This window comes from Ambystoma mexicanum, chromosome 7p (assembly GCF_040938575.1).
Source record: "Ambystoma mexicanum isolate Mex_15411 chromosome 7p, UKY_AmexF1_1, whole genome shotgun sequence".
NCBI classification, from domain to species: domain Eukaryota; kingdom Metazoa; phylum Chordata; class Amphibia; order Caudata; family Ambystomatidae; genus Ambystoma; species Ambystoma mexicanum.
The window spans coordinates 98699373-98724399 of record NC_090939.1 but is presented as its reverse complement, the minus strand read 5'-3'; the positions used below and the strand labels follow the sequence as shown (position 1 = coordinate 98724399).

Genomic DNA, 25027 nt, shown 5'->3' with positions numbered 1-25027 from the left:
GAGTCGAAGATGACACTAAGGCTTTTAGCCTTGTGGGAGGGTGTGGGGACGGGGCCCATGCAAGTCGGCCAGAGCGTGGGAGGGAGCAGGGGTCCCAATGAGAAGGATCTCTGTCTTACTGGCATTAAGGCAGAGATTGTTCACAGAGCACCATGCCTGAATAGCAGACGGGCAGTCAGGAATGAGAAGGGGGGGGGGAGGAGGCGGAGGAGGCAAGCTTGAAGTTGAGATGTGTGTCATCTGCATAACACTAGAAGTTAGGAGAGAAGGTGTCGATCAATTGGGCTAGAGGAGCCAGGTAGATGTTGAACAGCCAAGGCGAGTGCATAGAGCCCCGAGAGACTCGGCAGCTGGAGAGTGAGATGGTGGAGAGAAAAGTGCCCAATTGAACCTGGGAAGGTCGGTACAAGAGTAAGGAGGTCACCCAGTCCAGAGACAGGTCCGTGATGCCAAGGGTATCATGCAGCCGATTTATTATTGTGGCATGATTGACTGTATGGTAATGTTTATTTATATAGCGCCTATACACAGGCAGAGGAAAGGTCAAGGAGGATGCGAGAGAATGGAAAGTGAGCTGGAGTCGATTGGAGAGCAGGTCTTCAAGGGTGCTCGCCAGAGCAGTTTCCGTGCCCCTGGCAGCTCTGACGCTGGACTGGTGCTGGTGGGAGACATCCAACAGTTTCAGTGTAGTGGGTAACCTGGGAAATGGTCAGCTTCTCAAGAGTTTTGCCAGGAAGGAGGTAATTGAGATAGGGCGGTACTTTTCCAGACAGGAAGGGTTGGCAGAAAGCTTTTTGAGGAGAGGTTGCATAAGGGAGTGCTTGAGGAGTGAGAGGAAGGATCCAGTGGCAAAGGAATGATTGCAGAAATCGGCCAAGGCGACAATGTTGTCCTTGATGGTTCTGTGAAAGCAGGGGAGCGCCTGTTTGGATGAGACCTTCATAGAGCAGACTTGTCTAGAAACCTCATCCGGTGTTATTGGAGAAAAAGAGAATGGGAAGGGAATGGAGAAGGGGGGGCAAGGGAGGCCTGCAAGCACGAGAGGGAGAAGGGTGAAGAGTGGGGAGCTGTCCTGAGATTTTAGAAATGGCATGAGGGGCCAGGGAAGGTAGAGGAGAAGTGGAGCCTGCAGTAGAGTTGGTGAGTTCCTTGCAGATTTCGAAAAGTTCAGCTGTGTTGTTTGGTGGCCGCAGAGATGTGGGCTTGGATATAGGCCCTCTTCTTCGAGCAGATGGAGAGTCTGTATTGCCTTTGGAGCAGGCAGCAGGCTGGTTTGTCAGAGGATGTGCTCAAGGCCTGCCAATTCCGCTCAGCTGCTCTGCGCTTGCGTTTCAGAGCAGCCAGGTCGGAGTCGTACCAGGAATTGCTCTTGGGGGTAGGTTTTATGCAGATCCTCATGACTGGGGCAAGTATGTAGAGAGTGTTAGAAATGGAGAGTTGAAGGTTAGTATTGGCTGTGTCAGCGTAAGTCAGTGGTAGGAGTAGGAGAGGGAGTGTGGGTAGCTGCAACTGACACTCGCTTCATAAGATGAATGCCGGAGAAGGAGACTGGCAGTGTGGGCGGGGGCTTAGACAGGGGACACAGGAGGTCCAGGTGAGAGGAAAGGACTCGGACAGGGGAGAGAAGTAATGAGAGGGTTGGAGATGGGGATATCTGAAGAGATGAGAGCATCCAAGGTGTGTCTGGCTGAGTGCATCAGACTGAAGGGAAGAATGGAGAAGGAAAGAGTCGCAGAGGTTGTGGAAGAGCCCAGAGGCTGCATCAGGAGAGTCGAGGTGAAGTCTCTTGAGAAGGAGAAGCTTGAAGGAGGAGGCAAGGAGAGAGAAAAGGGGAGGTCTGCCCATTCGGAGAGGAAGTGGGAGACATGGCCACAGGGCCTGTAGATGGTGGCCAGAGTCAGAGCGAGACCAAGCCTGCAGACATGACAATGTAATGGGCAACATTGAACATGCAGAATGTCCAGTTAATAACCTGGCATTCATTTGATGACCTGGTCACTGTGTAAACATCACACCATATGTTATTAAAATAAATTGTCGCCCTATTGTACAGCACCATAAATACACTATATTCAAACTTTGCAAATGTTGTTTCTGGTTTTCCTGCTGAGATTTGCCGACCACTGAGTTATGGAACCGGTTAGATGTAGAATGGTCTTATCAAAGAGCATTGAAGAATTCATGAAGTACACATTCACAATTTCAATCTAACTGTTAAATAATTTAAAGTCTGGTTAGGACAACACAATGCTGCATGCATCCGAAGCACTCCAGCTATGTGTTATAACAAATTGCAGGTAACATGAAGTATAAATTAATACCACCAGATAATGCACTTAGATCAAACCTAAAATGCATTTTCAAAGAAAGTGTAATCTAATTCCTTAATTATACAGCAGGGGATTGGTGGCACGAAGCCGCCTGCTGTGGTCTAATGAGGGAGAAGTTTCAATAGGCCCTAACTCTGTGAAATGACTGTATGGTAGTTCCACGTATGTAGGGAGAATGTAAAATGGTGGAAAGCATCTTCCAATATATATTTTGTTTTATTGTTTATCCTTTTGCATGTAATTCTACAACCAGGAAGGGTCTTCAAGCAGTGCAAAAGCATTTTCAATTTCAACTTTCCCTTCCCAACTCCAACCCCTCCCCGGCAGCATTTGGGTGCTCAAATATCATGACTGGGTTGTGATATCAGCAGTACTATGTACAATCTATTCAACAGAAAATCTCCAAGACACATAGTCCAGACCGGGGAACTTCATGAAGGGTCAATGCCTACTTCAGAGATGTGCCATATTTTCACAGAAACTGGCTCCACTCTACCTCTCTGGTTGGGTGTACATCATGTAAGATGCCAGTTGCGTTTTCCATTTCAAAAATGTCCCTCGCTTTGAGGGCCCTCATCTCCTCAGTGGGCAATCTGGGTTTTTCCATTTTATGGTGAGGCATACCCTGGACGCTAAAAGCAAGAAATGTGTCATATGTGGCAGCCTGGTCCACCTCCTCCACACCAAATAGCACCAGCAATGGATCCCTCGCCCTTGCTATCCCTTCAACACCCTTGATCCAACTGGGCACCTTCTTCCAAAACCTGCATACTTCCAGGCAGGCCCACCACATGTGCCAATAGGTAGCTCTCTGCCCACAGCCCCTTCAGCATGAAGGAGCCACCCCGGGTAACATCTTCGACAGGAGATGGGGGTTGTCCTGCCATCTGTTTGAGTTTTAGCCCGTGGAGCTTGTATTGGCATGCCACGGAGGTCTTATGTGCATTTTTGCATTGGGTCTTCCACTGCACTTCCTCAAGATTTACCACTTTCTTCTTTACTGTCCTGTGTCCCCTTCATCGGCCTTGAGTGCCTGATAAATATCAGAAGTTGACCCGTTGGATGACTGCTTCTTACTCAGTATCACTTCGAGGCCTATCAGATCTCTCTGTATTCCCTCCATCAATTTTTCTGCCATCAACACCCCATTCAGTTGCAAGAAATGGAATAGAGTCTGCCTAATGAAGGTGGTGAAGGCCAGGTTATAACCCCTTTCATCTCTTTTCCTATTCCATAGTGCCCAGAGCCGGCCTAGTATATTGTCGCAGCACTTTCCTCACTGGTGCCCACAGCCATTCTCTCAATATCACAGGGCAGAGCATATCATTTTCCATCGCTACGCAGTGTTTCTCTTTAACCATTCCTAGATGGGGAATTAATGCACAAAATTGTCCGGCAAGGCCATGCCCCCAGTGTCTTTAGGCTGCATCAATATTTCGGGCCACCCTTTGCTTCTGCCCCTGCCATATAAATCCCATCATCTTATGTGTGACTTCTTTAAATTGTTCGTCCGGCATTTTTATTAGCAACATATTGTATAGTTATAGCACCTTAGGCACTAGGTTAATCTTGACTGCCTTCATGCGGCCTAGCCAGCAGCATCAGGGAAGACAAGGTTTCTAAGTCTGAGATGATCTTGGCGAGTAGTTTGCCTCATATAGATTAGATACTTTTTGCGTTATCCAGATCCCAGTGGGGATCAGATCACCCAGTCTCCATTATGGTGGAATGTGGAGGGTGTATGGATCTAGGTGTTGGGGAGCACCCATTCTTTGAAGAAGAGTCATGAGCTCCTTCCTGAACTTTAGAAGCAAGGTTGAGTCTGATGTTGATGGGGAGGAGGTGCTAGAGTCTTCTGGCGCAGCCATAGAAGACCTGTCTGATTTGTTCTACTCTTCACCCCGTAGACATGTAGTATGTTCGGTTTCCACGTGCCAAATATACAGATATAGTAGAAATGGGTATACATTCAAGGCTAGGGGCAAATGCCATCCTAGCGGCCAATGACCAGTTGCAAAAGGGCTAAATGGTATCATCAGAATAGTTGTATGAAAGTAGAACAGGAAAGGAAAGAGCAGTGTCTGAAACAGGAATTCTCAGGGGCCAAGAATATAAAAGCGGTCGGTCAAAGTGACTGTGTAGGCCCTATTGACGGATATTCTGGTGCAGATCGCGGCCTCCTCGGGCCCTCCTGATTGCATGTAGAAATTCTTTCTTAACAAATTCCCAACTCTTATGTAATGAAATACCAAGAATCATAGCTGTAAAAGTAGATATGTTGAGCAAAAATTCTAGCCAAGTATAGATTATTAGTCTCTATTGGAATCCCTCTAGTACCTCCATTCTAGACTTTCAGCAGTCTGCTCCTGAGAATTGAGGGACAATATGTCTCTTGCCCAGAAGCCCAGTGGAGTATAATCTTGATGGGAGATTTGAATTCTGTATGTATAAGTACTAGTGTCCTGTGAGGAAAACATTTTAGGGAACCAACGGCAAATGGAAAGCGCTTGTGGTGTTTCCTCAAAGAGTGGAATCTATTAATGGCAAACGGGAACATAAAGGGGGATGTTCCATCAGCAGCAATTTGAAGAGATGGTGTGTGGTGTTCGACCATTGATTACCTGTTCGTGTCCAAAGACGTTTTGTGAAATGTAGGTATTTCTGTGAGAAACGAGGAGGATCAAGTGGTCGTGATATGTTGGTGGGAATTTTTTCTCATAGAATTGAAAAATGTGAGGAATATTATTTGGAGGAATTTAATATAAATAATGGGGGAAATGTAGTGTGAAGCTTGGTAGTGATGGTACTAGACTTAATCGCAAATTGAATAATATTACAGTATCTTGTATGATAACGAAATTAGAGCAATTTACAATCCCTTAAATTTCTTTTGGGATTTAAGCCCGCCAGAGTTCACAGGAGATCAACCAAAACTTTTGCCCAAAAATGTATTTGATGACAAGACATGGCCGAGAAGGAGATGGCTGAGGAAAGCAGTTTGGGTGTTAGTTGAAGCAATTGAGAAGAGGTGCATACACGAGAGAATTAAAAAAAAAAAACAAGAGATATGCATATAAGAACTGGTCCAAGTCTATTAAACATCTGCGCCTTCAAAAAAGGTGAATTGATGCGGAGGATGATAGGGCAGGCTAATCTGAGACATTTCGTTTTTGTTTTTGTATTTATTTTTCAGGTTAATACTCACAAAGCAAATGCAAAAGAAAAACGCATAAGGATCTCTGGTGCATTAACCCCCACCACACGTTATCTCGATGCATTGTGTAGTACAGATGTTAAAATTTAAGATTGCTAGTTCACTCATTCGTTCTCTTCATAGTGCTATTCATTCTTTAGCCAGATAGGTTCTAAACTCTCTCCCCAGATATCCTTAGGTCGGGACATGTGTAGAGACAATGATATGTTTAGTTCTTCATGTTCACACCCAAGTTAGGTCTTTCACCCATTCTTGCGTAGATGGCGGACAGCTTGCTTTCCATTTCCGGAGTATACATCTTTTCACTACTATGTTACAAACGTTTTGTTTTCCAGTGGGTCTTGCCACTTCCCAAATAGTGCGAACATCGGAGTAGGTTCCAGATGCCTTCCAGTTATTTCCGACAGTATCTTGCGTGTGTCCAGTAGTGCGACAGACTCGGTCAGGACCAGAACATGTGTAGACTTCCTGCTTCCGTTGTCCCACATCTCCCGCAGAGACCGTTGTGATCAGGAAATATTCTCTTAGGTCTGTATGGCGTATAATGTAGTATTTTGTACTGTATTAGCTTCAGTCGGCCATTCATAAAGACTGACGTAGTAAGCCTACACATTTCCCCCCCGATTGTACATAATTTATTTCCAGGTTTAATTCCCACACCAATTTCTCTCGGGAGGCGTCCCCCTTTGTCAGTGGTCCAAGTAGTATCTCTCTGTACAAGGTAGCAAGTATGTGCCGACATCCGCTAGAATTTGATAGGTAGACAAGCAGCTTGTTTTCAGGTGGTTCGATAGGGTATGAAACCCCCTCTAGCCTGTATTGCTGCACGCAACCTGTCGTATTGTAATAGCCCCACTTGGGTGTCCCCCATGTTTTGTTTTAAGTTCCTCAGACATCAGGAACTTCTCATAAGGGAACAGATTGTCTATACATTTATACCCAAAGGGATCCCACCGCCTGCGGATATTAACCTACTGTGTGGGGGAGGGGTGTGGGTGGTAGCCAGTGATAATATGGATTCTTCCTTTCTGTTCTGTGGAAAATGCGCTTACAGGCTTTTAGTGTAGTGAAAACAGGGTCATAATGGCAGTCATCTCTGTATCTGTTGTCAGGTACAAGTGTCCTCATTTCCAGTCCTTCCGCCGCTCATGTTTCTAATCTAATGTTTGGCGTTTCTCCCAGATCGTACCAGCAGGAGGCTAATTGCGCCTGGAACGCCATCCAATAGATCTCTAGATTGGGTCCATAGTATACGGCTGCGCCATTAATTTCCTTTTTTTCCCGTACATCTAGAAACCTAGCCAGAGTGGCATGTAGCTCTGCGAAAAAATGGACGCCTGGCCAAATGGGTACATTTACAAATCTATAAGGTGCTTTGGGTACTAGTATCATTTTAATCAGCGAAAGACTGCCTGCTGCCGAAAGGGATTTGCTAATTTGAGACATTTCTGGTCATTGATCAATTCAATGAGGATAACTCCGAGCAGTGTCTAGAGTAGTATCATACAGGCAGAAGTTTCCGCCGCCTTTGACCTGGTCGACCATAAAATCCTGTGCAACCATCTGTCTCTGGCAGCACACTTCTCCCACTCTGCGGTCACATGGATCCAATCTTTCCTAGACAATAGAACCATGCGGGTCTTCTCTCCCCTAGCAGCGGCTGACCCTATCCCCATCACCTGTGGTGTCCCACAAGGATCCTGTGTCTCACCTACCCTATACAATATATTCACTAAGCCCCTATTCGACAAGCTGGACAATCTGGGTGTCACCTACACAAACTACGCAGATGACACCCAGATACTCCTCACCTAATCAGGTAACTACAACAAGGACGCCAAATGGATCAATGAAGTCTTTTCCATCATTCAGGCATGGATGGCCACACATGGCCTGTGCCTGAATGATGACAAGACCGAACTGCTTCTTGTCGGCTCACCTAACACTATCCGAAAGCTCTGTCCCGGCTACACTAGCTTCACTATTGACGGTAACACCATACCCATCGCCAAGAGCGTAAAAACCCTCGGCTTCTACCTAGACACGAACACCAACCTAGCTAAACAAATCAATATGACCGCCTCAGCCACTGCCTACACTGGCAAACTTATCAGGGCCTGTAGACCATTGATCTCCCCTAGCAATTGCCTCATCCTAGCCAGAGCACTCATTCAATCTAAACTGGATTACTGTAATAGCCTCTATGTAGGTGCCAACAAAACAGTAATCAATAAATTGCAAGTCCTACAAAATAATGCACTCCGTGCCGCCCTCAATATTCCCAGAAGGGAACACATCTCCGCCACCAGAACTGCCTGTAAATGGTTGTCCATACAACAAAAAATAGACCTGAAAACTATATGCCTTACATACAAAGCCCTCAATCATCTTGCCCCGCCCTACCTCTCTAACAAATTTACATTAAGACAGAACACCAGAACCACCAGATCGTCCAACACACTACAACTAACAGTTCCCAAATACTCCCTCAAAAGAGCCGGCGGATCCAGCTTCCCAGCTCTGGCATCACAACTTTGGAACTCCATCCCACTGGATATTAAATCTACACCCACCTTCCAACCCTTCAGAACCAAGGTCATCTCCTGGTTAATCAACAAATAACCGTCCTACCACATATGTATGCACACCCAATCTCCAATCTTACTTATGTTGTTTGACCACTATTATCTATGCATTTCTGCCTTTTTGTTCAGCTCTCCTATGACCTATTACTACTGCACTATTGTCTGTTATTTGTAACCTGATGTTCAAAGCGCACATATACCCCTGGGTCAAGAGCGCTTTATAAATAAATAAACAAACAAACAAACAAGATCATTTGATAAAGCTATATAGGAATCTGTCTGACTCAATGCTGGAATCCCTAAATGATGTGACCCGGGAGTTGACTATTAAACGGGAAGCAGTAGAAGATCTGATTAAAAACAATCCTCATCCTCCAGAGCAGCGGGTCCAAATGTTAAAATTAGAATTTGGTTTGTGGTCCAGATTGTTATCAATGCTGTTGAAGGAGGTGGTGAAGCCACGGCAGTTCCCGGACTCATGGAGGCCATATTCCCATGATCTATATGAAGGGAGGTGGACACGAAAAAATACCAACCAATCTCGCTTCTGGATGTGGATAGCAAAATCTTTGCGGGTATCCTACTGAAAGAACTTGAAGTGTGGGCTGAGGCAAATGGAATACTATCAAAACGTCAAATAGGTTTTTGAAGGAGTCTTTCAACCTCATTGAATGGCTTGGTGATGAGCACAGGGTGTAGTATGTCTTTCCAAAAGGGAGGCCCACTGCTATAAGGGGCCTGGATCGATCTATCGCAAGCCTTCGATACAATAAATGGTGTGTCTGTGGGGTAATCTAAAAAGGTGGGGGCTGCCAGTGTCCCTATTGGTAATTATTGTTGAGTTGCATGAAGGTTCACAATTACAGGTCAGGCTGGAAAAAAAGGGAAGTTTGTCGGGCCCAATTAATAGGGAAAAGGGGGGGTGAGGCAGGGCTGCATAATTGCACCCTTCCTCTTCCATCTTTATTTATAATTTATAAAGCGCTACTGAGGCCCAATAGGGCGTCTAGGTGCCGACAGCGGATGGGATGGCAGGCTCAAATACTCAACCACTGTCATTAGCAGAGTGGAAGAAAAAGATGAAACCGATATGTCTTCGGGGCTATCCCAAAGGAAGAGTAGTCAACCAAAGCTCTCAGGTCCATTGGGAGAGCGTTACATAAGCTGGGTGCCAGCACCGAAAAAGAGCAGTCACCAAGGCGCCTCCAACAGAATTTAGGGACACCAAGAAGCTGATGAGAAACTGACCAAAGGTGTCGCGTGGGGCAGTATTTGTGCAATTTGTTTTTCAGAAAATGTGTGCCCACGTTGTGAATCACTCTGTGAACACATGCACAAAATCTTTAAATCAATGCGGGCTGTAACAGGAAACCAATGCAGGTGCCATCACAGGTGCAGGGTCTGAGTCAAGCGAGGGGCCCCAAGTGCCAGGCGAGCTGCATTCTGTAAGACTTGCATCTGATACTTGGGCTGCCCCAAGTAGATACCGTTGCAGTAGTCCAGTGATCTAATCACAGTGGATACCACCAGAGTTGACAGGTTTTCAGTAGGGAGCAAATGGAGATTTTTTCTTCCAGGCTTTAGTCGCTCAAACCCAGCACTGCAGGTGGCCGTGATCTGAGCTTCACTGGAGCCATTCGGTAGGAGCTTAACTCCAAGGCTTTTTACAGAGGAGATGGACAGGGGCCAAGAGAATCCGGCCTGTAATGAGAATTCCATAAGTGATCTCTTTTCCCCAGAGCCAACCACCAGCACCTGTCTTGCCCCTGTTTAATTGCAGCCAGTTAGCTGCCATCCAGATTCCGACTTTCTTGAGACATCCTCGTAGCCCCTTAGGGGGGGGCAGTCTGAGGAGAATAAAGCAGAAAAATAAGCGGGGTATCATCCACATATGCGTTTAAAAAAAAAACAATAAAAACACCACAGGCAGTGATAAGCTCGTCCAACAGCCGTACATATAAGTTAAAAAAAAAAAAGTGTGGAAAGAGCAGACCCCTGAGGCCCTCCACAAAGTAGCTCCACCCGCAAGGAGTGGCAGGACTGAAAAGAGACTGTTTGTTTGTTGTCAAAAAGGAGCGAAACCAATCAAGAGTGGCCCCTGATATGCCAGCTTGCTTGAGCTTAGCCGGCAAAATATCGTGGTCCACAGTATCGAAGGCCGCAGAGGGATGGAGAATAAAAACTCCTGCCTCTCCGCGATTCTGAAGCATTGCTAAATCATCCAGCAAGGAAATCCTTATGGATTCCGTCCCTATCTTGGGGCGAAATCCGGACTGGGATGGATCTAAAGAGTAGTTTTCTTCTATGAACAGGGAGATCTGGGAAACAATAACTGCCTCCCATCAGCTTCATCACAGGAAGCAGCGAAATAGGTCGATAGTTTGCAGGTTCTTTAGGGTCCAAATTACTCTTCAACAGGGGAAGAACCACTGTGTGTTTCAATTCTGAAGACAGGACCCCTGTCGAGATAGTATTGAACTGCTTCCGTCAGTATGCAGATAGCTTGACGAGGCAAGGCTTTCAGTATATGCAGGGGGAGAGTATCAAGTGGAGAGGCAGATTTCAGACTCCTAAGTGCCTTACTGATCACTTTGTCAGATATAGAGTGCAATTCAAATTTATTTGCAGAGGAGATGCCCAGAAGCCCAGTGGAGACCTGCACCTGAGCAGCTCTGTGCTCCATTTGGTGCACAGGAATAGCTGTGCTAATGTCGGCAATCCTTTTTCTGGAAGAAACCGCTAATCCCGTCTGAGCATCATGTTCCACCTCAGAGGACCTGGATGAATATACTGACCGCTCCTTTGCCACTCGAAACAGTTCTCTAGAGGCACAACGCACTTCAGTGATCCGAGCAGCATAATACGAAGATTTGACAGAACGGGTCATCTGATGATAACAAGATACAGCTTGCTTGTAGAAAGCACGAGTATCTGCATCATAGTTCAGACGCCATTTCCTTTCTAAGCGCCTACACACTTGTCTCTGGGCTCTCGGCTACGGGCTATAACATGGCTCAGAAGGTTTAGTCCAACCAAAATGAGTGCACAGCGGGGCCACGTTGTCCAGAGCCATGAGCACAGAGGTAAAATGGTCACTGCCCTTCTCCCTGAGAGAGCAGTGTTCCTTGCATAATGCCTAGGTCAAGTTGACCAAGTCGACTTTATGCCATTTCCTGCAAAGTTGCAGCCCATGCGATATATTGGGACGACATCTGGGCGATCTGGTAGAGAGCCTGGAAGGGTTGGTTTTGACACAAGTCCGACCATTCATTTACATGGCACCTAGAGGGCCAAGTAATACCAGTTGCAAATGAACTTGCATACCTGGGTTTTAAAGTGAGGTCCTTCCCTACCCAGATGCATTTAACATCTGTTTCGGAAGGAAAAAAACTACAACTGGGTTTGCAAATGAAGAAACTCTCAAATATGTACTGCAAATTATCACTAACCCCATTGGTAAAGTTCTACATCGATAAAGTAATTCGATCCCTGATATTTGGACTTGATCCAAATCCTGTGCTAAGATCAATAGATTGGGAAAACCTTGAAGGACAAATTATGGAAATATGTATTTGGTCTGCCTAAGTGTGTACCAATTGCGTGTGTGAGGTACGAATTGGGATTACAGTCATTGATATCTCAGATTGGGGGCTAGTGTTGCTATATATGTTGAGTTTGGTTCCACTGAAAAATTCATCATGTGAAGAAATAGGATGTGTGTTAGGGGGGAAATGTCAGTCATTACTTAATTGGTCTTAAAGCCCATGTATTAAAATCTCATGGAATGCGAATGTATGGGAAACAATCTGTTCCAGATTCCCTTGTGTGTTAAAGGCCTCAAAAGGACGGTCTGGATAAACATGATTTCATCAATGCGAGGCTTGGCTTTGTTCCAGTTATTGTCGTGTCTAGATGAACCTAGATCCTGGCGGCCCATGTACCGAAAACTATTTACGTATCCTCATCGGAGATCTGATTTCTTGAGGTTTCGCCTCAACCTGCTGCCAAAAAGAGAAATTCTACGGATTAGGCTCAAGGAGGATTACAGAGATAACCTGTGTCTGTTATGTGGAGGAGTAGGTTCACAGACTCTGAGAAACACATTGTTAGACCAATGGTATTTGGGACCTGAGAGTGAAGAAATGGTCTTGATTTGTAGATAATGGTTGGTGGCTTACATCATCCTTCTGGGAAAGAACAGTGTCTGGGCAGGAAACACTGACAATGGAAACTGTGAAAGTATTGAAAGAGTTGAATTTTTTTTTTGTTTGTTGCTTTATTTTAATTTTGTGAAAAGTTGTAATTACGACGATAACGCAAAGGGGGGGGGGAAATACCTGTTTTAGGTGGTGTATTTGTGCTTTTAGTTTTTCTTTTTCCCTTCCTTCACCGGTAGCAAGTTCTTCTGCACATGTCCTTACTTCTGGTGGATTGTTAGCCTTCCTATTTTGCCTTAATTCTGTCCATGCCCTAACTTGGAGGAAGTCTGCCTGCTTCCTTGGCCTGGTCTCCCCCCCCCCCCCCGATCCTTGGCTAAGAGCAGGTTTCAAGGAATGTTTGGTTCAGCCCAACCATATTCCTCTCCTACCACCCACTCCCACCTGCTGTGAGAAGTCTCACTGGACTCCCTCACTTGGCCTGAAACCATTTTCTTTCCCTCTCGAGGAGAGTAATAGTTCCCAGCATGTGTTTTATTGATCTAGTTGGCAAATGAGCACAGAAAGGTGTAGGAACTTTTAATTAAGTGAAGACAGAATTGGGTATAGCTTTTTTTTCTTCATATCTCAATATACTTCTCCTGGCCTACTTTATTGTAGGAGCTCTCCCGCGAAATTGACATATGCCGAAAGGCTGGAACTGAGACTAAAGAATTGGTGCTAATGCACAAGAGTAGAAGATATTTTGGATTGCATATATTTACTCGTGGTGAAATCAGACTATTGGAACTGCCTCAGAAGAAGAGATATTTTCGAAACACGTGTCAAGCTGATCAGGTCTACCATTAAACTATGCACAATCATGCATTAAAGAGAAATCTATTGTTTGGCGCAGTGTGATTGTATAAATCTTGTGTGACAGTACTATTGTATTTAGTTTTACCCAGTACCCAATGTATGAGGCTGCATTGGAGATATACATTTGTTTTAACATGTGCCTTAAGAATAGAAATTAATCCAATTGCTGCTAGACTTTTCCAGAATCCAGTGCTCCAGATAGAATTTTGGCGCAAGTATTTTACTCCCAGTTTTTAGAATTGGAGACTAAATCCAATTTGAAGAGAGTAAAAATTACTTTCTTCGTGCGCAGGAGAGTAGGAAAGTGTCTGACTATCCAATTTGTGCGTGAAACTAAAACTGTGTTAGAAAACATTAGTGAAAAAGAACTTTCAATGCGTACTACCCAGCTTCATCTTCATTATACTTGGACACCAAAACTCTTAAGAACTACTACAGATGCCAGCTAGTTCCATCATAAATCAAGTCCCTCACTCTACCAGCATCACTTCTCTGCCTCTCGAGCCTACTGTTGCTGCCTGACAATAGCTGCTTGACAGCCACTCCATGTTTTTTACTCCATCTCTCCTTCCCTTTGCTACTGTTTCCCCGGTCTCTCACTTTCTGATCTGCCTCACTCTTGCTATGCCACGTTTTGAGGTATTTTGCTCGGTCACTGTTCCTCTCCCATCTCTGCATTCTATTATTGCTGCTTCCCTCCTACATTTTTTTTTTTAAAGAAATATATTTTTATTAGTTTAAATACAAACAATTTACATCAATCCAACACTGTTGAATCACATGTGTAGAATAAAAGCAGTGCTTTTTGTTTGTCACCCCCTCCCTGCCCCTCTCACTGCCTGTCCAACACCACCAATCGCCACATCCGCTTTTACGGGCATCTTCTCAACGTCATCTTGTGAGGAACCTCCCTCCTCCGACTCATCCACTCTGCTCTCAAACAGACGCTATTAGATGTCTCCAACCTATCAATGCTTGCGCCTCTTGTCTCTTTCTCCCCCCCCTCTATTTGAGGCTTCCTGCCACAAAGTTCTTTCGGCATTCGCCAATTTCCGGAGATCTTGCCACAACTCCTGCTTCCCTCCTAGATTGTTCTGTATCGGTTGATATAACTCCTCTTCCTCTCGCATGTCATTACTGTGGCTATATCTGTTTTTTATTCTTGCACTCTCTTATGCTACTGGCCTGCCTTTCTCTAATCTGGATTTTCTAGTTTCAGATCTCCCCGTCTGCTGTTGATCTGTTTTTTCTTATTTTACTGTCTCCATATGTCTCTTTTGCTCTGCTTCTATCCCTCGCTCCTATTTTGTGTCCCCCATCATTTACCCGTTTCCCTTCTCGCTTACTTTCTTGCTCTCTTATGTAGCTTGTTGGTCTCTTCTTGTTGCTCGAATTCCTGGTTGGATTGTCTAATACATTCTTTGTTCTCTCTGCCTCTTCTCTCCGCCCCCCACCCCTCACTTTGTTTTCCTGTATTGCTTGGGTTCAGAGTTGCTGTTTCTCTTCTTTGTCTTTTGACACGCAACTAATGCATATTTAAAAAGCTGAAAATGCCTTTTCCATTTACAAATCCAGTGCAGCTTTACCATTGGGTGCTCCTTTTTTAGATGTGTGCAAACCTTCTTTTGGCCATTAGGCTGGGAATTCTAGAGTTAGAGGTGTGTCTCACCAGATGCAGTACTTGCTTGAATGCAGATGCTTTACCAGCACTGTATGCCATTACAAGTATAAGAGCCCTGGTGAGCTGTGTGTTCTGAGCCATTACAAGTATAGCATCCCTGATGAGGGGTGAGGGGGGGGTTGGGACAGGGGTGTCCCTGTCCTGTCTGTCATACAGAAAATGCACTGTAGTTTGTTTACGGTATATTTGTGGGTCAAGTGATGGACTGTCCCAAATCTCCTTTTCCCTCTAGACCTTTGGTTGTAATCATGCAAGACACCCACAGCTCTAAATACTGGAGCGTGCTTGAAAGCCTGTACCTTTTTTGGAGGCATGGTCTCTGCTTTGTTGTTTACCATGCAGTTTGTAGTTATTGATGTTCACTGTGCCATCCGGAGCCAACCCTCTTTAATCCCAAATCCATGATACACTCCTGTCAACACTAGAAGAATAAGACGGCTATTCATCCTGTAACAGGCTGCTCCAGTGTATTTTATCGTTTCTGTTGCCACAGAATATTTTAATCGTAATCGCAATTTGGAATTACGAAGAACCAACAGTAAAACTAACACTTTAAAATGTATACTTCTAAAAATACAAACCAAAACTCATAGGAAATCTTCTGCTACCAATGAAACCCTTTTTGGGTCTAGGGTGCTCCCTAAATCGTATCTCGTTTGGAGAGTTGTTGAGAATCAGAAGGAACTGTAGTGGAGATCACCCTTTTGGATTGCCAGTAGATGATCCCTTGCGCGTTTCAAAGCATGTTGCTATTCAGAGGCAGTACTTAGTTCAGTTTTACCTAACGCATGTCAAATATCGAAGTTTACTTTGAAAGTTACACAAACGTTGGGGCTGTTGCAGTTAAATTTCGTACTCCTTTTACCAAATGAATTCATGAAATGTCAAAGACCATTAGTAGTAATGAGCAACTTTCACGTTTAGACAGTCCTTGCTTCCATAGCTCATCAACTACAGGGGTTATTGTTGTGTGGCTGTAGTAGTTTTGAATTGTATTCAAGTCATCGCTCACTGACATGGTATTACAGAAGTAGCTGTAGTGCTTCATGAGTCAGGGTATCGATGGCGCTGTGCAAGCAGGATAGCCAGGTCTTCAGGAGCGAAGTATACTTCTCTCCGGCGTTTCTTCTGTATATATACACCCTTGACTCCACCCCTATGGGCGGCACTGCAAATGCATCATCTGCACAGCGCTCTGGCGCACCTTGACACATTTCAGGGTCAAACGTGCACTACCTAATTTACACCCTGTCATGGTGCGTGCTCCAAAACCCCTGGAACTGATGGGCACACCCCATTCATTGACACCCAATAGGGCTTATCAAGCCCCAAAGGAGCGTCCCAGAACCTCCTGGACTCGGTCCTGGTGCCGTTGGCACCAGGCTCATAAGATGGTTTGAACCATATGGACTACTTACTCAGTCTAGTGAGGCTGAACCTTTCTAAATATCCAGGGCGTGACCAAGCGACTACTTTACCTGAAAGGCAGGGTGTGGTAAAGGGACTACTTGCAAGGCTATTTAAGCCACACCCTGCATGCAGAACACGCTTTGCGTTATTCTGCACTCCTGCAGCGTAACGCTCACCATGTCTGCTCTGTCCTCGAGCTTCTACAGCCACGCCCGTTCTGAGATTTCCATCCATCGGTGACTGACAGAAGAAAGAGAGAAGAACAGGTGTTATTACAGCGACAAAGGCCTTACCTGCAATTCTCATCCATCGGTCTCACCTTCAACTGATCTTCGGATCGCCGTCCTTGTTGGGAAGAGGGCATCCACACAGGCCTCCAATACTCACCCGCGTATCTGCTTTCCTCCGGAATACGTCGGAGCGGTTCTTCCATCCATCATCCTGGGGCCGCGCCTCGCCTGCATAGAAAGAACAGAAAACAGCAGGTTAGTCGCGCACAAAACAAACAATTATTCAGCCATCCAGCGCCACTCACCGCGCTAATACTCACCTGGAGATAACCTGCCCAGCATCCTAGGAGAGTCAAATCTTCATCCAAACCTCGGTACGAATCCGCGCTTGCAAGAAAGACCAAACCCGTTTAAACCTTGGGAAATAAAGACATTGAGCACCTATACCAAGCATCCATTGGCATAGAGACTTAACTGCTTAATCCAGATATTCCAGACACAGCAACAGCCACTCTGGGCCAGTGAAGTAACTGTGTCCGGGGAAAGACTGAGCTTACTGCGCCCCTGCTGAAAGTCAAGCAGGACGGAGAGCCAACCTCACAAAACTCAAAGACAAACGCCTCACGCCTCCTGGGGTGATAACAGGGGAGAGGACATAATCGTACCACCAGAGCTACGCCAGTGCAGACATCATTTGTACGGCTACGCCCACGTGGAGACCAGGTGAGCGTGACACCCCCCCTCCCTCTAAAATGTCAGTATAATGCCTGCATCATCTCCCAGCGGCCTGGCGCCCTGTAAACCCTATAACACTTCCGGGGTTGTGGGGGGCATACCTGCAGGTGTCAACCACAAAATCTACATAATTTCTGCATTCTATTGTCACCCTATAAACTGGTGTAAAGTGTACACAAACAGGGCTTCACAATGATTACGACCTGGTCAAAACGGTGATGGCACTTACCCACAACCTAGAGGTTGCGACTTCCGGGTTACACCATAATGTTACATCCGGAATAGGACTTCCAGTAGGGTGGAACTTCAGGGTGACACATATGTCACTTCCAGAGTGGAATTGCCAGTACTGTGGGACTTTCCGGGTTACACCCATGATGTCACTTCCAGATTAGGACTTTCTGTAGGGTGGGACTTCCGAGTAACCCGCTTCATGTCACTTCCAAAGTGGAATTTCCGGTAGGTTGGGACTTCTGAGTATCCCCCATGATGTGACATTCGGGACAGAACTTCTGGTAGGGCGGGACGTCTGGGTTAAAGGGGTGTGGTCACCTGTCACATTTATGTGGTGATGAAAGGTATCGTCTTGTACTACTAATGCCTATGATGCTGCAACTGCGCTGACTCTATTAAAGTTGATCAAAACAGAGGAAAATGAAGCAGAAATGCAGCGCTAGTTTAAGTTCATTTTATACACTACTACATTTGTCTTGAAGCAATGTGAAAAGCATGATCATGATTCAAAATGCTTCTTTAACACTGTAACCTACAAAATGAAGGCAGTTGGACAAAGCAAAGCGAACAAAACACAATTCCCTTCTACATTACTCAAAGTATTATCTTGTTAGAATTATTAACAGTGTTAAAAAAAAATAGACCAGGACTCATCCCAGTTGCTTCTTTCAAGGAACTGTGTCGATTGCTAAAGTAAAGAGTGGATTTGATGCAATTGTGTACTTTATGTACATGATCTACAATCTTTGATCCTTTAAATGCTTCTTCATACACATTCTGAAATACAGAAAGCTTTATGGCGCCAGTTGGCCTCTGGAGCTGAAAGTAGCCCCAGGTAGCTGTTAGTGCCTAACCTAATCGGGCTCTACAGCAGGGGTCTGAAACCTTTTGGCTCTCACAATGTTTTGGACTACAAATCCCATCATCCCTAAACAGAGTAGTCATTGGCCAGATAGCATGGGAATTGTAGTCCAAAACTCCTGGAGATCCAAAGGTTGCAGACCCCTGCTCTACAGGGATGGGAGCTAAGTAGCTCCCACCAATTTCGAGCCCTGGTGCTTGTTATGCAATGACTAGGCCTACTGCCAGGTCCAATATAAACACAAACACCACTTTTTTAACCACAGATCATATGTTTAAAGAATGTCTTCTTAGAAAACCATGCTTTAATGCAGACCAGCCACCATGTTTCGCTTTGTTGCAAAAACTCATGAGTACATCTTTGATATTGGCATTTGGTTACAGTTTAATTTTCTGTTTACGTTATGCAGAAGAAGCATGCTGCAAACCTGCACCATACCTAGTCTCGCTACCGTTCTCCTGATAAGTCTAACAGTGTGATTGGCATTCTTGCCATGGTGTTTACTCCCCCCTAACCCCCTCTGCCAAACACTATATATGAGGTCTTGTTCTCTTCACAGGACTGAGACCTGCTGCAGATCATTCTGGAAATATTCTGCATTCAGTCGCCATTTACTCTGGATAGTTGAGGCAGATGGAGGAGACAACTGACATATGCTGGGTGCTTCCTCAACTCCAGACTCCTGCTCCTTCCGTAGGCACTGGTCCCCTGCCTCCACCATCACAGGAGGGTAAGGTGGATTCTTTCACAGATTACTTAGAGGCTCAGTGGGATACTTCAGAGAAAAATTACATTCGCAGATGCTTTTCTTTCGCTGTGGTATTTCATTGTCATAAAACAAGTGTGAGAACCAGGGATGTGGTTTCTATGAAGGCTTTCCAGGAATCCTTTAGATCCACATTGAAGGAAAACACGTGTACGTTTTGCAATATTGGAAGGTCGAGAGTTCAATCTGAAATTAGGGTTCTCTAATTGGTATAATCCTGTTGATGATCGTCAGAATATAGAATTGGTATAATCCTGTTGATGATCGTCAGAATATAGAATATGGTGTTTCACTAGCAGCATTAGCAGACGGTGGAAGAGATCACTTGATTTACTGTCCTCCCCTTTCTCTATGAAATGGATTTGAGATTTGTAAATGGGCAAATTCTATTTGGCAGCCAAGGAGCATTAATTTTGCAAGAGGTAAATATCGGAGCACTATTGATTAACTTTGGTTTAAGATGGTTCAGACCATTGTTGAAATGAAGTGGACTGCCGTTACAAATGTGTCTGCAGTCCATTAACAATAAAATATATCATAACTGGCGACGGGTGGGAAAACTGCCATGAACTCTGTTCCTTTGATAAGCTACGTATCAAACGTGGAATGGTCCTCAATCTATTTCTTATTGTTATAGTTTTATAAGTAAAAGTTTTGCACATAACTGTTAATTATTGCTCTTCTGTTTTTATTAGAGGTTATCAATTATGACATTGCCAATCACACAAGAAAATAAATGATTCAATTCTTTTTTAAAATCGATACAATAAAATAAGCAGCCGCAATAATCAAAGAAGGCTGCCACCTATTCAAGATACAGCGCCAGAATACTTTTCTAATTAAAAATGTAAGATCATGAAAAAAGTGTCCAAAAGTTACAGTTCTCAAATTGTTGACTTGTATACATTCCGGGAATCGATGTTTCAATTTTGTTTTCTTAAGGGCATAGTCTGCAGATGCGTGATTTGTGTTGTAAATCCAATCTACTATAAACGGTTTCCTGTGTGAAAAGAAGATTGTTTAATCCTCCAAAAATTGACGCAAATAAATTTGGAAGGCCATTTAATTTAGAAAGGCAGGACGGTTTTTAGTGTCTTCCCTTGCAAAACCAAATTACAAAATAGCCTAAAGGATGATAACAAGTTACAAGTTGAACACCAGTCGGTGTCCCACATGGCCTTTCTAAACCTACAAAGCTCCATAATCAAAAGTAGCTCTATACATGTCCGTTAAGGTGTCCTAACAGAATTGTATCCAGTCCATTCATACTTGTGAACCACCATTCGAAACGGAGTTCTGTAGTAAAGAAAACGAGGAATTATCAGGACAATCCCAAATTTGTCAGTACAGGAACATGTTTTTGCCACTTGTTCTTAGTCACCAAAGAAGTAAGACCCAATTCAAACCTAATAACAGCACAAGGGGTAGAACTTGATAGGGCCAAAATCTTCCTCCATACTAAACGCACTAGGTGTTCGCAAAGTACTGGTTTCAAAGGAATAAATGCCACTCCATAAAGTAGACCTGCCATCATCTTAGATATATAAAGGTGTGTTGTTGGCAGTGCAGAGAATCGTCCATATTTGCCATAAAGTCTAGTCATCTGGGCTGCGAATACCATTGCTTTCTGCCACAGATTGTTTTAGATGCTGCATGTAGTAGGTATTGAACAGACCCGAAAGCCTAAATAAGTAAATCTGCTAATCTCTAGAGAAGATCATCTTCCACTTCCTTAGAAGAAATGCAGAGAATTGTTTTCAGCGTGTTTATAACCAGATTGTTGGAATTGCAATACTCCTCAAAAGTGTTGCTTGTTCTCTGGAGACCAATTGGTTTCTATCCACAAACTCATCCGCTTATTCTAAGAAGATTAAGGGAATGAACCCAAGTATCGGGGGGGCTGGAGGTGGGGGTCGGGGTGAGTTGGTCTTCAGAAAGTGGGGATTCAAATCTGAAATCTACAAATTAAAACCAAGCCGGTGCCAGGACACACACCTGGTATAGCTGTAGCTGTGTTTACTTTGTCAAAGGCATTAGAAAAATCAACACATGCCATGTACAACGGGGTGTGATTCACAGGACACTGGTGGATCAGTTTTAAAAGTAGCCCATTAATGCCAGTTCCCACTCCTTTTGTTCGGAAAACCTGATTGGTACATGTCCATTCTGCCAGCATGAAAGGTAAAACCTCTATCTGTTAGAGTAATGGGCAAATAATGTTTTTACAACTGGTGTTTAAGATGGTAATAGGACAGAAATGTGGGATCCATTCAATCTCCCCTTTTAAATATTTGCACAACAAATGTTTTGCCCATAAAGTGAGAATCACTTTCAGGGACATTATCAAGGTAAAGAATAGGAATAATATGTTGGCTCACATGTTTAGATTGTGTTTTTTTTTTTTTAAAGAAGTACATTTGGCAGCCCATCTGGTCCTGCAACACAGGAATTCTTTAAATTCCTAATTTTCAAAAGAATATCCTCCAATGTAAAGAGGAGATTCCAGGAAGTTACAGATTTCTCAGAAGTATATGAGACATGGTGCTTTTTAGGAAATCTAATTTAGAGGTAGTAGGACGTCCAAATGATTTCGGTTATTGAATTCTGCTGCAAAACGTGTTGCAACATGGATAGATCACTCACTATCTTCCAGAAAGAGTGAGTCTGATGTTCATCTAAAATAGAAAGCATATGCGCACTCTCCCTCTGGATCATTAAATGCATGTGTCTTAAGACAATTCCTGTAATTCTGTTTCAACGTATGTGATATTACCATCATTATTTTTACAAAGAGTAAAGCTTTCTGCAGTTTACAAATCTGGGAGATGTTTATGGATGTTGGGACCTTTTTTGATGTTGCACCAGAAAAAAGCTTAAATACTTTTTGACATCACAAAAAAATGTGCTTGTGAACTCCAAAGCAGAAAGACTATTTATATTCTGCTGGAGAAGATCCTACTGTTTCCAACATCTTTGCATGATTTATTTTGCAATTCAGGTCAATCGATCGATTCCTTGCAGAGTTAATTCTTCTTACTTTTGTAGTTTCTTTTGTCTCAAGATGTAAAGTCCAGGACCATGATATTATGGTCACTATTGAAGGAATCTATAACCTTTAACCTCCAAAATAAAAACTATTTTGAAAATTGAATTAGAAACTGACATGGTCTATAAAGGAGTATGATAAACCTCATTTTTTTCCTAGATGGGTTTCGGGGGCAATATCCTTATGACATTGCCATTAAGAATATAAAGGCGAGCATCCATGTAAAATATTTTTAAAATATATGAGTGATTTGGCCCCTCAACATGAACACAATTGAAATTCCCTGCCACAATGACATTTTCCATATCACTCGAATGATATATAGTTTAAGGTGTCAAGGAGTTTGTCTCAATCTGAAGAGTTTGGGGTAAAATAGATGTTGATAATAAGTTTGTATAGTCAGCTAATTTCAGTACTTGCTAGAACTAAAGCCAGTAGCCCAGGAATGTAGTTATGAAATTCTACATATGGTAGCAAAGCAAACCGCTTTGAGCAATCATCAACCCTCCAAAAGGTCTACCTTTTTAATGCAGGCTGGTAATAAGAATATCCATCTATATAGAAAGATTCCCTAAGCCATAATTCTTGAAACAATATCTCAAATTAATTGACAGAGCAACCATTCTCTACAAATGTGAAAAACTGCTGGTGTTCCAAATGCAAAGTTTCAGGAAATTATTGTTAAAGATTAATCACTAACTTAAAGGGCAGTTTCCCTCCAGGAGTAGCGCACTTGGTAACCATAACCAGTCCTCCCCTGGCAGCTATTTGAGTGGTCCTAGGATTCATATGTAGAAGTCCACGTCCCCAGTGCCACCACATTACAACATAGTCCAAACCTTTGCACTGTGATTTCTACTAAATAAACAATAAACAAAGGTAGATGTATATTTTATACTTTTTACATTGTCTACACCATGTAGCCTACGAAATGCCAAATGTCAGGTTTGTAACATGTTGGGAAGTATGCTGAACATTTCGAACAGACACACACAGCCACAAATTTTGTGTGTGTAAATTTTATTACCAAGAAGAGCAAAATAAAGAATAAAACCTCTTTCACAACAGGACACTTGTCATTTCCGCATTATACCTTCTCTGGCCGCCTCCCCCCTCCAGCACAAGGTCCATAGAACAATATATAACAATTAGAGACATCCCTTCCGTTCCCACACTAGTTCCCTCTGTCACTCCGATGAATGGCCATATTTAGCAAAAAAGGGTAACCACATCTCTACAACCCTAACCCTGGACTCATTAAGAATGTGTCATATATTCCATTTCATAAATTCCCCCCTAACTTTCTGTAACCATTCCTTCTCCGTCAGGGGTTTTGTCCTATTTCCTGAATTCTGCCACACAACTCCTAGCTGCCACCAACCGCGTGCAAATCATGTAATCTGCCGGATCTTCCCCCAACCGTCCCCCATCCTCCCTCCACACCCCAAACAAAAGCCCCCAGGGAGACAGACTTGTGAAATTCCATCGATTTCCCCTTAATCAGTGAAAGGACCTCTTCCCAATAAATCTGTGATAGTAATCTGCGCCAGGGTGGTGGCACCGCCAGCATGGTGAGCCCACTTCTGGATACATGTTAGCAAAGAGGGCAGGCACGGTGCCATCGCTGTAGGCTCTTATTTGCCTCCATTCTATATTGGAGGGAGGCCGCGGATTTTGTTAACCTTCTGCACATGGTGAACCATAGATCATCCAGTATTTCCAGCTGAAAGTCTTTGTCCCACCGCTCCCTACCCGTTGAACCGTGGGGGTATGGGGTGCCCTCAACTGCACCGTATATAGACTAGTTATGCGACCCTTTGTGTCCTTGGTCTGCAAAAGTAATAACTCGAGGGTAGTAAGGTCTCTTCACAGATTGTTTTCCCCCATTGCATTGCAAGTCATTGAGCGCTCCCTTCAGTTGCAAATAGCGAAATGGGGAGAGTTGACCAATGTGGAGGCACTAATGCTTCCATAGATGGGGAATTTCCCCATCTCCCACAACTGCCCTGCTCTACTGAGGCCCGCCTCATACCATTTCTGACACTGCAGGGTCTCTGATATCAAATTCCTTAATGGGAGGGGGGGCCAAGTCGTAATCCAATGCATGCTACCCCCGTCTTTCCTGGTCGTCCACAACACTTCTAACAGCGGATGCTGCAGGACCATACGCAGGATCTCCTTCTGGGGCACCCATAGCCATTCACAAAGGGAGACCGGGCTTGGGATAGTTATCCATTGCCACCGATTGCTTCTCAGATTCCGGCTCCGGTTCTATGTGATTTTTTTTTTTTTTTTTTTTTTTTTTTTTTTTTTTTTCGTCGCGGAAAAGTTTGCATGTGAAATGTACGAACAACAAAAGGTTTGTACATTTCCCATGCAAACACGCTTTTAAAAACCCTACACACCCACAACACATCCCCACCCCCAAAATACCTCCACCCTACTTAACTTTGAAGATGCGCTGTGTCCCTGCAGCGCCAGTTCCCTTTCACCCCCCGTGATCAGGAACCGGTGCCGCAGGGTCCTCCCCCCCCCCCCCCCCCATTTGTTTTAAAAAAAGGTTTTTTTTTTCTTTTTTTCGGAAGCTGCAGGGGTTTCTCCCGCTCACTATACTGTGGGGTATTAAAGGGGTCACCCCTACAGCCCGCTTTTTATTATTATTTTTTTTTTATTTGGCGGAGTTGTCCCCAGCAACACCCCGCTCACTACAGTGAGCGGGGAGACAATCCCCCCAGCTCCAAGTCTGACCCCACCGAAACAAACACCACACAGTTCTGACTTTTGGTAGTCATAACTTTTTGTGGTGTTTTTATTTTAGGTATTTTGGTGGGGTTGGACTTTTGAATTCGGTCAATTCGTCCTATACCTGTGGCTCCAGGTGGTCTATTAACACACGTAATGGGCCACTTTATAATAAGT

General features: G+C 44.1%; 1 protein-coding gene across 9 annotated transcripts in view; it reads left to right on the top strand.

Moving 5' to 3' along the window:
• Positions 1-25027, top strand: part of SPICE1 (spindle and centriole associated protein 1) — a 1365450-nt gene that overhangs the window by 2104 nt on the left and 1338319 nt on the right. For 5 of the 9 annotated variants that reach the window (XM_069635855.1, XM_069635856.1, XM_069635860.1 and 2 more), the window contains exon 2: positions 18856-19026. The exons of the other annotated variants lie outside the window; for them this stretch is intronic. In XM_069635855.1, the coding sequence (XP_069491956.1) occupies positions 18930-19026 (97 nt within the window). In that variant the 5' untranslated portion in view covers positions 18856-18929. The remainder of the gene's footprint in view (positions 1-18855; positions 19027-25027) is intronic. 9 annotated transcript variants of the gene reach the window in all.